Source organism: Ctenocephalides felis, unplaced genomic scaffold (assembly GCF_003426905.1).
Source record: "Ctenocephalides felis isolate EL2017-DRISC unplaced genomic scaffold, ASM342690v1 CF-g0.4_SCAFFOLD_01604, whole genome shotgun sequence".
Taxonomy (NCBI): domain Eukaryota; kingdom Metazoa; phylum Arthropoda; class Insecta; order Siphonaptera; family Pulicidae; genus Ctenocephalides; species Ctenocephalides felis.
This window is the reverse complement of record NW_020537758.1, coordinates 4,755,785-4,767,640: the sequence shown is the minus strand read 5'-3', so window position 1 is coordinate 4,767,640 and position 11,856 is coordinate 4,755,785. Positions and strand designations below refer to the sequence as shown.

The 11,856-nt window shown below is 31.2% G+C and overlaps 1 protein-coding gene across 1 annotated transcript; it reads left to right on the top strand.

The window, feature by feature from the left end:
- Positions 1-2,560: 2,560 nt before the first annotated feature.
- Positions 2,561-10,164, top strand: LOC113372895 (adipocyte plasma membrane-associated protein-like). The gene is made up of 7 exons (XM_026613232.1): positions 2,561-2,680; positions 4,413-4,532; positions 5,758-5,960; positions 6,024-6,309; positions 6,885-7,078; positions 8,506-8,723; positions 9,418-10,164. The coding sequence occupies exons 2-7, from the start codon at positions 4,423-4,425 to the stop codon at positions 10,162-10,164; spliced, it is 1,758 nt and encodes a 585-aa protein (XP_026469017.1). The 5' UTR covers positions 2,561-2,680; positions 4,413-4,422.
- Positions 10,165-11,856: the final 1,692 nt, after the last annotated feature.

Below are 11,856 nucleotides of genomic sequence, written 5' to 3'. Positions count from 1 at the left end.
CGTTGGCCGAACGTGCTTTTGCATTAATTAACCGAGGAAAACTAGAGGTCCCGAAATGAAGGATGGATACATAGTTAAACTAGTTGGTCTTGGTATTTTGCCTTGAGGCAAGTTACATGAACTTTCCGATATGTGTAAACAATCGACTTAATCAATAAAAAATAAATTAATTCATGAGTGCATGATTAAAAGTATTCCGAGTGGATTTATTAGACATAATTGAAAACAAACTAACACGTGAACCCGGAGTATTCTCTAAAAGCAAATTTAAAAAAATCAACAATTTTTATAATTGAACCAGTTTCCGTAGGACTTTAATGGTTTAGTATATTAATTAATGAGTCATTTATACTACATGGACTTCTAGTCCTTATATGTAATTTTTTTTAATTTGAAAATTTGCTGTATTTGACTTAAATACATACATTGATTTTTACATAAAGATACAAATTGTATACACCTATTCTGGGAATATCATTATACTATCATAATATAATATTGTTTGCATATATATATATATATATATATATATATATATATATGTTTTAATTGACTTATATGAGTATGAAAAGAGCTATTAAAAACATACTGCCATCAAGTGTAGACCTTATATTTTTCTCGTTGTAAACAGAAGAGTGTGTGACGTCACATGTCTGAGCGAACATTGCCGACGACAATCGCGGACTCTCCTGATTGATCAAATATCACATGTCATATGTCACGTGCCTAACATGGTTCTTATTATATATAAACATATTTGAACAGGTGGATTCGATTTTATGTATATTTATTTCACAGGGGAAATATTATTAATATTGTTTTTTACAAAATACCAATCATCACTATTGCCATTCTATTATTAAAATAAAACATATGGCATATTTAATTAAGATACATATATATATGTATTTATATATATATATATATATATATATAAATATATATATATATATATATATATATATATATATCTTATATATAAAATTCTTTTGTCCGGGTGTATGATTCGATACTCTTCCCAAACGGTTATTCGGATTTTGATAAATCTTTTTGGAGTTTGTCAAAAAAAAATTTTAAGATTTAATTAACGATAAAACTATAGTAATATTGGAAATAAACGGCAAAAATTACAAAAAAAACACTTATCATTGTGACAATGAAAACATTTGAATTGCCATCTGCTAGAAATGTCAACTCACTTGAAATTTGAATTTAGGTGACATTATGAGCCTAGATAATATTAGAATATAATATACAAGAAAAATGTTATGTCTACATTATTATTGCTGAAAAGCAGGTGAGATGTGCCAGAAATTAAAATAATATAAGATGCAGTCTCCAGTCAATGTTTGGCAGATGAAATTATAAAATTCAGGTAAATGAATAACGCAACAAGTCCAAAATTGCTTATTGGTTTACTTTACTAAATTATTTAACAATACAAAAAATATGTCTATTTATTAAAAAAATGTTTTATAATTTTATTTAATGTGTCAAAAATTCATTTGTTCAGCATTGGATATGGAATCATTAGCAAATTGATCTTAGATTGAAGAACTAGATTTTACAAATTAATTCACCTGAGATTTGAGCATAAACAGAAATGTTTATTAAATTTTTAGTTGGAAAAATGTACTTTAGAAATTAAAATTGCTAAAAAGCAAGTGAAATATCGTACGAGATTATGAAAACTATAGACTATGACTATATTATTGATGCAATTATGTTGTGTTGTAAAATCAAGTGTGATATTGTTCTTTTACCGTAGATATTATATTATTTTTGTTTTAATTTTTTATAATGCTTATGAATCACAAAACTAGGACATCAAATAGGATATTAAAAAGTATAGGATAAGATATTAAAAAATTTGAATTTTTGAATTATAGACGTGAGTACAGGGCAACGTATGTCGGGTCAGCTAGTATATATATATATATATATATATATATATATTTATATATATATATATATATATATATATACATATAATATATATTTTAGCTGTAACAAGAAGAGGTATCTTTATACCGCAAACAAAAACTTCTTATCCTATATTACAACCATGGTTTGTATCATGGGCAAACAAGTTTTTATATGAAATGGTTTATATATATTTTTGTAAATATACATGTAATATGTATTTTAGTATATTTTGTATTTGTTTACATATAAACATATGTGTCAAAAATAATAACTAAAAAAAATTTATATATATGCATATAAAGGCCAACTTCACTTAACGCCGTTTGCCGTTACTACAACTACGACGTCCAAGTCATGCTTATTTATCTACGATCCAAGTGTTTATTTTTAATTCAAAATTAAACAAACCAATTCCAAATTTAATCTCGTATTTACCCAAGTGTTAAAATTATCTCAACTTCGTCTGCGGATTTTAAAAAACGACAAAAAGCGCCGACGTGTCATTAATTCCGACGCCATCTTTTATCACCTGTGTCCACATGACATGTCATGTCAGCAAAACGCCGTCTCTGTCGAGTTGTCATTTCGTAAAAGAAATTTGTGCATTTTAATTATTATCAAATGCACTTTGAACGGGCTGTGATAGTAATTAAAGATTAATACAGGTTTTTATTTTATTTGTTTTGTTATTTAGAATTTAGTGTAGGCGACATATGTTTCGGGATTCGTGAGGAGGCGGTAAAGGATTGTTGATGTAAGTTGGATTTTGTGGTGTTGTAATTGATATTATTGATGTAAGTTGGTGTTTTGGTGTTTTTAAGGATTTTGTAAGAATTTTGTAGGTATTTCAGGTGTTTTTGGTGTTTTGTAGGTGCTTACGTAAAGGTTTTGTGCAGGATCAATAATTATTTTTTTTTAGGTTATGTCTGTCAATAGGATTGCACAAAAAGGATTCTTATTGGAAAATCTCTTATATATTCACAAAAAGCTATTTTTCTCTTGTGACAAAAGTCTGGAAAGACGAAATTACACATTTATTATCTTCATAAGATTTTTATAACTTTAAATCTTGTACTCATGTTTGTGTAAAGTCTAGATGGTTTCTACATACTTCTTGCAAAGTAAAACGACTATATATATATATATATATATATATATATATATATATATATATATAATTATTATGTTGAATTGCTTATTTTTAATGTGTACATTACTTCGATGCAATTACATTCCAAACTGTATATAAATTTTTAGTTCTTGCGAAGGAATTAGTTCCTAATTTATCAATTCAAGTTGTCGAAAGCTGATAATTTCTTCTATACAACTTAAATAATACACTTGCAGTTGCTTGAATTTAGTTATTATCATAGAGTAATAAACCCATATGGGTGGACAACTTATAATTTTTATTATTAGATTTTTTATCTTATAAGATAACGAAAGTTAGGTTTATTGAGAATTCAGCTTAAACCGAATACATAGTTGCAGAAACTGCTTTTAAATAAGTCCTTTTTATGACACATTTTGGAATTATTGAATTTGAATCTATTTGTCTTCTGTTTTTTTTTCAGAAGTAGATTTTGCATACCACATTCTTCTTATTTGTCTTAAACGCATACTCTAATTTCCATCATTTAATTGAATATTTTTCTTATTTCTTAAATTTATAAAATTAGTTAATTAACACTATATATGACTAGAAAAATATGAAAAGAGTAGTAAATCTTGTTTTTATATCTCAACTAATATGTCTTTTCCACTTCTACTCAATGTGTCAAAATACCAATTTAATTATTTAATTACTTCTGAACACTTATATTATTATACTGTTGTACTTGAAAATGACTTCTCCGAAATTATAAATATCAGCTTATATATAAAACTAGCATAAAGAAAGCTAGAAGATACAAAAGACTCATAGATACAAAGATATAAGACATTAAGTAAAATTAAATAATTAAATCACTTTCTTCGAGTCTTTGATCCTAAATAAAAGTTCCTAGAAGTCCTAAAGTTCTGTAACTCTTTTTATATATATATATAAATATTTATAGTTTTTGGTACACTATTGTTATATTGTGTAAATTTCTTCGAAATTATAGTCATTCTTTAATGAAGACTCTTACCATAGTTTTACTATGCTCTTCTGTTTAGTAAATCTGTGGTTGTATTAATAAATAATTTGGAATTTGTTTGGCCGATGTATGAGTGAGTACATACTTTGAATTCATAAAAATCTTACCGAAAAAATAATAAACAATGAAACTGAGTCTTTAAAAACTTTGACTAGAAAGAAATAGCTTTAAGTGAGAATATTAAATAATCAAAACCATGTGAAAGAACTCTAATTATTTGAAGAACCTTTTTTGCATAAACCAAGTCATATAATATATATTTGCATTTTTCCATTTAGAATTGTACTATATAAATTTATAAACTGCATTTATCTTCAGTTTATTTATCATTATAAATGGTTGTTTCAGATTTGCAATAATGGGTTGCTGCAAACGACTGTTTTGTTTTACACTGTCCAGTGCAATTTTCTTTGCACTGTTAGCATTTTTACCAGGTATTCCACCGATAGCAGAATTCTCTGAATTCAGGTAATAAAATTATATATTATGTATGTAAATATTATCAGCTAATATATATATATATATATATATATATATATATTTATATATTTATTTATATATTTATATATTAGGGCGTGTCGATTTAAAAGTCTTTTAGGCACATATGATTTTTGGATACTAGAGATCAAAATAAGATACTTTGCTGAAGAAACTATATTTCTAAAATGAATTTTAATGTCCCATTCATTGACCCATAGATAAGGGTAGAATTTAGAAAAAAATTGTTTTGACCTATTTAGAGTCGTTTCCAAATGCATAATCGACCCAAACTAGCTTCAAATGGCCGATCGACCTATGCTTATCGATCAATATTGGGACCTCCCCTTAAGGGTCTTTTAAGGCAAACAATCATCGTTTTTGGTATTTTACTCTGTAAATAATTTTTAAACCATTTTTTTGGATATTACTTCATACACAAACAAAAAACGTTTTCACAAAAAAAATTATCAATTGATGTCCACCCCTAAGATTTTAATTTTTTGACCCATTTTCTTTATTTTGATTTTCTGTAATTTGAAATTGAACTAGTGGTGAATGGCATCGTGCCTTAATGCAAATTGCTGGAACTTCTCGCACCGTAATTAAAAATTCGAATAATGACATTAGTGAGAATTATCAGAATTATGTTTGGTTAAGTCAACGAGCAATTCTTGCTGCAAAGAATAATTATGTACACGCACTGATTTCACCGTTCAATCAAAAATTGCTGGCGATTTGGTGACATACCAATGATTCCGACTGGTCTTCCGTTTGACTTCAAACGATTCCAATATCCAGTTCGCCTTGCGTTCGCAATAACAAGTCGCAAGGCCAATCGCTTAGTGTTTGCGGGATAAATTTCAAATAGATTAATTAGAAAATCATTGTTTTTCACATGGGCAGTTATACGAGTTGGAAAACCATCCGCTTTGTTTGTGTTAACGTCAGACCAAAAAACAAAAAATGTGGTTTACCAAAGAGCACTTCATTGAAACGGATAATTTGCGGATTCGCTTTCATTTACTTAGAGAAGTTCAACTAAAAAACACTTCATTTTTGTAATCGAAATAAATTCATTACTGTTGTGTAATAAAATTAAATTTTTCCTTTTCAAATATAAAACAAACAAAAAATTTCTTCATCTTTCTCACGAAACCATCTGGTGGCGAAACGGAGTTCGTCGGGTTTGCTAGTATATATTATCTTTTTTCAGTGTACCTGCTATCCAAAAACTAGAAGGTCCCCTAGAACTAAACAACTTACTAGACAATGCCGAGAAATTATATTTAAACAAAATAGTAGGACCCGAACACTTACTAGTACACAAAAACGAATTATACACAACTCTCCACGGACAAATTGCCAAACTTGTGGACGGCAATGTCGTACATGTTGCACAAATTGGAAAACCATGCGGTAAATAACCATAAAAATATTATTTTTGTTTACCAAATTTATTTCATCCATCTTTTACCCCAGAAGGTGAATACCAGGATAAAATCTGCGGCCGTCCATTGGGCATGCAGTTCATAAACGACAAAGAACTGATTGTATCAGACGCCTATTTGGGTATCTGGAAAGTCGATGTAGAACTTGGCAAAAAGACTCAATTGGTGTCCAAGGATGAAGTCATCAATGGACGTAAACCAAGGATTTTCAACAGTGTCGCCGTTGCTAAAAATGGTGACATATATTGGACTGATTCTAGCAGCGATGTGAGCTTGGAAGATGGACTTTATACTGTTTTGATGAACCCATCAGGAAGGTAAGGGTAAAAGATTTAATTTTATACTATATACACCTGAGTCTGTTTTTACACGGTAGATTGGTTCCAGAAGAAGCCGTGTAAAAAAAAAAAACGTGTAAGAAAAGACATTGATCTTATACAAAAATGGGTGATTTGTTCCTAATCTCTGAAACCTATTAAAATTGGTGAAAAACAAGAATTTTTAAGAACAAGAATTCATGTTTATTTTAATAATAATTCCCCTAAATTAGTGCTATTCACATTTGCTTTAACCAGTAAAAATTGTTTGTACGCGCTAAAGGGGAATTCACTTAAATCTTTAGGCTAGTGTTCGAAAACTATCGATACTATCGATGGTTTCAGACTTTTTTCTTTCATAAATGCTTTTTTGTGATATGAACATACTTCGCAAAAATTTAATTTGACAAAATAATTTAAGTACATAAAATTTCAAATCGTGCTAAATGGAATAAAATCGTGTAAAAAAAATTAAAAATATTCAATTTTCAAACCGTGTTATATTTAAACCGTGTACAAAAAGACCGTGTAAAAACAGACTTAGGTGTATTATTACATGTAATTTTTTTCCCCAGATTATTCCATTACTCGCAAGCGACCAAGAAAAATAAGGTGCTCTTGGATGGAATTTGGTTTGCAAACGGTTTGGTTTTGAGTCCTGATGAAGACTTTTTGGTGATTTCTGAAACTGCAGCTTCCAGGCTTATCAAACATCATTTGAAGGGCCCGAAGAGTGGCAGGACCGAACTCTTCTTGGCTGGACTACCAGGTAAAATAAAAAAAATATTGCATAGAGTTGCACAATATTTTTAGATTATATACAACAATTTGGGACTGTATACAACGTTGAGACAGTCTGCAACATTTTTTGATGAAACAATTCAGAAAGTGCTTTTAAGACAATTTGAAAACATGTTTTAGACAGTTTTGATAGTTTAGGGCGTTTTAGGGTATTTTCGGACAGTTTAGAACATTTTCGAAGGATTTGGAGCATTTTTGGGCTATGTAGAGCATTCTTAGACGATCCAGAATATTCTTGGACCATTAACAGCATTTTTGGACGACGCATAACATTATTGGACTCTCCACAACATTTTTGAACGATTTGGAGCATCGCCGGACTCTTTGAATCATCCCTGAATAATTTGGTGCATCCCTGGATAATCTGGAGAACTTTCGGACGATTTTTGAGCTATCCTGGACGATTTGAAGCGTCTCTAGATAATTTGCATCATCCTTGGATGATCTGGAGTGTTCCTGGATAATTTGGAGCGTTTTTAAATAATTGTGTTGGAAGCACTCTGGACGACTTTATACCATCTTGGTCGATTTGGACCATTTTTTGGACGATCTGGAGCACTCTGGATACAATTTGGAGCACTCTGGGACGATCTGGAGTGTTTTTGGACGATCTGGAGTGTTTTTGGACGATCTGGAGTGTTCTTGGATAATTTGGAGCATCCCAGGACAGTTTGCAGCATTCCAGAACGACCTGGAGCATCTCTAGACAATCTGTAGCATCATCGGACAATTCAGAGTATCCCTGGACGATTTGGAGCATCCCTGGTTAATCTGAAGCATTCCTGGACAATGTGGAGCAACCCTCGTCAATCTGGAGCATCCTGGGACAATTTAGAATATTTTTTTAACGATTCACAACATTTTTGGACCATTTGAAACAATCTTAGACGATTTAAAATATTCTTGGACGATTTAGAACATTTTTCGATAATCTGGAACGGTTTTGTAGGACCAGGAACTGATTTGGACGCCATGCAACGTTTTTGGGCAATTTGCAACAATTTTAGGTAACCTGAGGCTGTTTTAAATAATATGTAACTGTTTTGCTTGAGTAGGAACTTGGACGATCTGGAACTGTTTTGGAGGATTTGCAACTGTCTTGGACGATCTGCGATCATTTTTTTAGACGATCTACATCAGTTTTAGATGATCTGCAACAGTTTTTAGACAATCTGCAACAGTTTTTAGACAATCTGCAACAGTTTTTAGACAATCTGCAACAGTTTTTAGATGATCTGCAACAGTTTTTAGACAATCTGCAACAGTTTTCAGACAATCTGCAACAGTTTTTAGACAACCTGCAACATTTTTAGTCAACCTGCAACAGTTTTAGACTGCATCAGCAGTTTTTCTTTACCAAAAACATTGCAAAATATTTTTATCATTTATTTCCAGGTTTGCCCGACAACCTGACGCCCTTGAAAGACAACGAAGGCATTCTAGTGCCATTGGTGCAATCGTGCGATGACGACCATCCTGCTATTTTCCATTCGATGGCACCTTTTCCATTGTTACGTAAAGTTCTTGTACGGTTATTGCATTCTGTTGACTTGATACTGGAGAAGGCTAACGAAATTTACCCTAACGAGTATCTTCAGAAGGCCAAATATTATGTAAGTAGATAGAAGAAATATACATATACAGTAGAACTCCAATCATCCGAACTCCAATCATCCGAACTCCAATCATCCGAACTCCAATTATCCGAACTCTGACTATCCGAATCGCCGATTATCCGAATCACTTTCAGAAAAAAAATTGTCCAAAAAAAGTCTAACAATAAGTGCGCTATTATTCTTCCACCAGCAAAGCCAGTGTAGGCACATTGTTTGTTTTGATTTGACGGAGATGTTTACAAAACAATGATTTTTATTTCTAAACTTGTACATAAGTACATTTTATTTATATTCAAAACATGTGAAAATGTCATGTTTCTTTCATTTAATTCAATAAAAAAATAGTGCAATATCAAAACGTAACTTTTTTTTCTCTCCAACGGTAATTTTAAAAACAAACTCCGATTATCCGAATATTTGATTATCCGAATGGGTCCGGGTCACCATTAATTCGGATAATTGGAGTTCTACTGTACTAGTACAACTTCACCATTGGAACTTTTTGGTGATACTATTTTAAAGTAGAGGGTACAAAATGTGTAACCACTTATTGTTTTAAATCGGACGACGTCGCTACCACGACCTTGATGGTCACGTCAATTTTTTGTCGCAAAAATTTTTTTTGGTCGTTGTTAGTAGTTAAGTTTTAAGAAAATAGGAGTGTTTTGTATATCTTGTATATCTTTTACAGTGGGGTAACTTTGAAATGTTGACGTCAGTAATTTCCCCAAAACGTTTGACGATTTTGCACGTCGATTACAACGGCAAAATTTTGGGATCGATGCATTCGATGACAGGAGACGTCAAAGGCATCTCGCATGCCTTACCTCATTCCGATGGATATCTGTATTTGGGGTCACCATTTAATAACTATTTGGCACGAGTACCTATGCCCAAATCTTCGAAGATCAGAGTGTCTAAGGTCACTTATGAGGGCGAGGGATTGGATGTTGCTGGGGAAAAGGTAAAGGAGACTCCTAAGGTAAAGGAAGTACCTAAGGTAAAGGAGGTGCCGAAGGTAAAGGAAGCACCTAAGGTGAAGGAAGTCCCTAAACAAAAGGAGGTCGTGAAAGAAGTGCCAAAGCAGAAGGAAGTTCCTAAACAACAGGAAGTGCCAAAGCCTAAAGAAGCACCAAAGCCTACACCCAAACCAACTGAAGCACCAAAGCCCACCAAGGACTTCCCTAAAGAACCTCCAAAGGACGCCCAGAAGCCCAAAGAACCTGCCAAACCTAAACCAGAACCTCCAAAGCCGACAAAGGCACCAGAAACCACCAAACCGACAACGACTACTCCTAAACCAGCACCAAAAGAAACAAGCCTAAGGAGGTCCCAAACAAAAAGAGGCACCAAACCAAAACCAGGACAAAAAATTAAGGAACCTGCACCAATTGTGGAGGAAGTTAAGGACACTCAGCCGCCGCAGCAGGAAAATTGAAAGTCATCAAAAAGGGTGGACAAATGGGCGAATTGTAAAAGAAGTGGATGGTTTCTTTGAAAATCTCAGGAAAGCAATAAAAGACACACTTATATATATATATATATATATATATATATATATATATATATATATAATTTTACAATTTACATTTTTCTTTTAAATTTAACCCATATTAGCTCCTTCACTATTCATACTGTTCGTGCATTTATTTATTATATTGCTTGTAACTTTTGAACGGTTTGCCTAATTTACATGAATTATTTTGCAAATTTGTGCAAAACTGAACAATTTAAAATATTGTCGGACATTCTTAAGTTCTACAACAACTCGGTATACTCATAATTGAACAAAAAAAGAAAAACCAATGAAAAATCATAGTTTCTTAATGATGTGAATTTAGCTGGGGTACATTCACACGTTTGATCTTGATTACTCTTAAACTATTTGCGTAAACTTAAAAGTATATCGGCAAATTTGTACAAAATTAAATTATCAACAATGTTGCTTAATTTACTCAAAAATGGCGTTAGAAACTCGTCCGAGTATAAAAACTGACGGTTTATTTATTTAGAGTGCATTTATTCGTTACATCCTGGAAAGCTTTTAAACTATTTATGCAAACCTAATGGTTAGTTCGGTAAAATTTGTAGTAAATTGTGTAATGTAAAACATTTTCTTACAACATAAGGCCATAGAATAACTCGGTATACTCATAAATTGAGTTAGATACTCGTCCGAGTATGAAAACTGACGATTTATTTATCTAGAGTGCATTTATTCGTTACATCTTGAATAACTTTTAAACTATTTATCCAAAACGAATGTTTGGTATGTTGGTAAATTTGTAGTAAATTGAGTAATTTAAAACATTTTTTTACAACATAAAACTCTAGAACAACTCGGTGTACTCGTAAATTGTTTTAGAAACTCGTCCGAGTATGAAAACTAACAATATAGTGCATTGATTCATTACATTTTGGATAACTTTTAAACTATTTATCCGAATTGAATATTTATTCGGTAAATTTATAGTAAATTGAATAATGTAAAATTTTTCTTACAACAAAAAGCTCTAGAACGACTCGGTAAAGTCGTAAATGACATTAGAAACTCGTCCGAGTATGAAAACTGACAATATAGTGCATTTATTTGTTATATCCTGGATAATTTTTAAACTATTTATCCAAACGAAATATTCTGTTTGGAAAATTTGTAGTAAATTGAGTAATGTAAAACATTTTCTTACAACATGAGACCCTAGAATAACGCGGTATGCACATAAATTGCTTTAGAAACTGGTCCGAGTATGAAAACCGACAATAATAGTGCATTTATTCGTTACATCTTGGATAACTTTTGAACTATTTATCCAAACCTAATACTTTGTTCGACAAATTTGTTGTAAATTGAATAATTTCTTCATTTCTTTTATATATGTATATATCTTACATTGGTTGCTGGTTCAATTTCAAATCAACATTTTAAATCTTATGTAAGTTTGCCCTCATACTGTTTTTATCTTAATTTTTATAAGGTCTAATATGGGTTAAATCTAATAATTTTCTATCCAAGTCATGATAAAATTATTTTCCATTATTATTTTAGTTTATTTATCGATTTGTGATTACGTAACACTAGTTTGTTACGTAATTTCAAATATCTATCTATTATGATTGTGATTGTTGTTTG

Bases quoted from the DNA above. Each gene is read 5' to 3' on its own strand.
- LOC113372895 (XM_026613232.1), top strand. From the start codon at position 4,423: ATGGGTTGCTGCAAACGACTGTTTTGTTTTACACTGTCCAGTGCAATT. The intron at 4,533-5,757 runs GTAATAAAATTA...ATCTTTTTTCAG, and splicing joins GCAGAATTCTCTGAATTCAG to TGTACCTGCTATCCAAAAAC. The intron at 8,724-9,417 runs GTAAGTAGATAG...TATCTTTTACAG, and splicing joins TTCAGAAGGCCAAATATTAT to TGGGGTAACTTTGAAATGTT.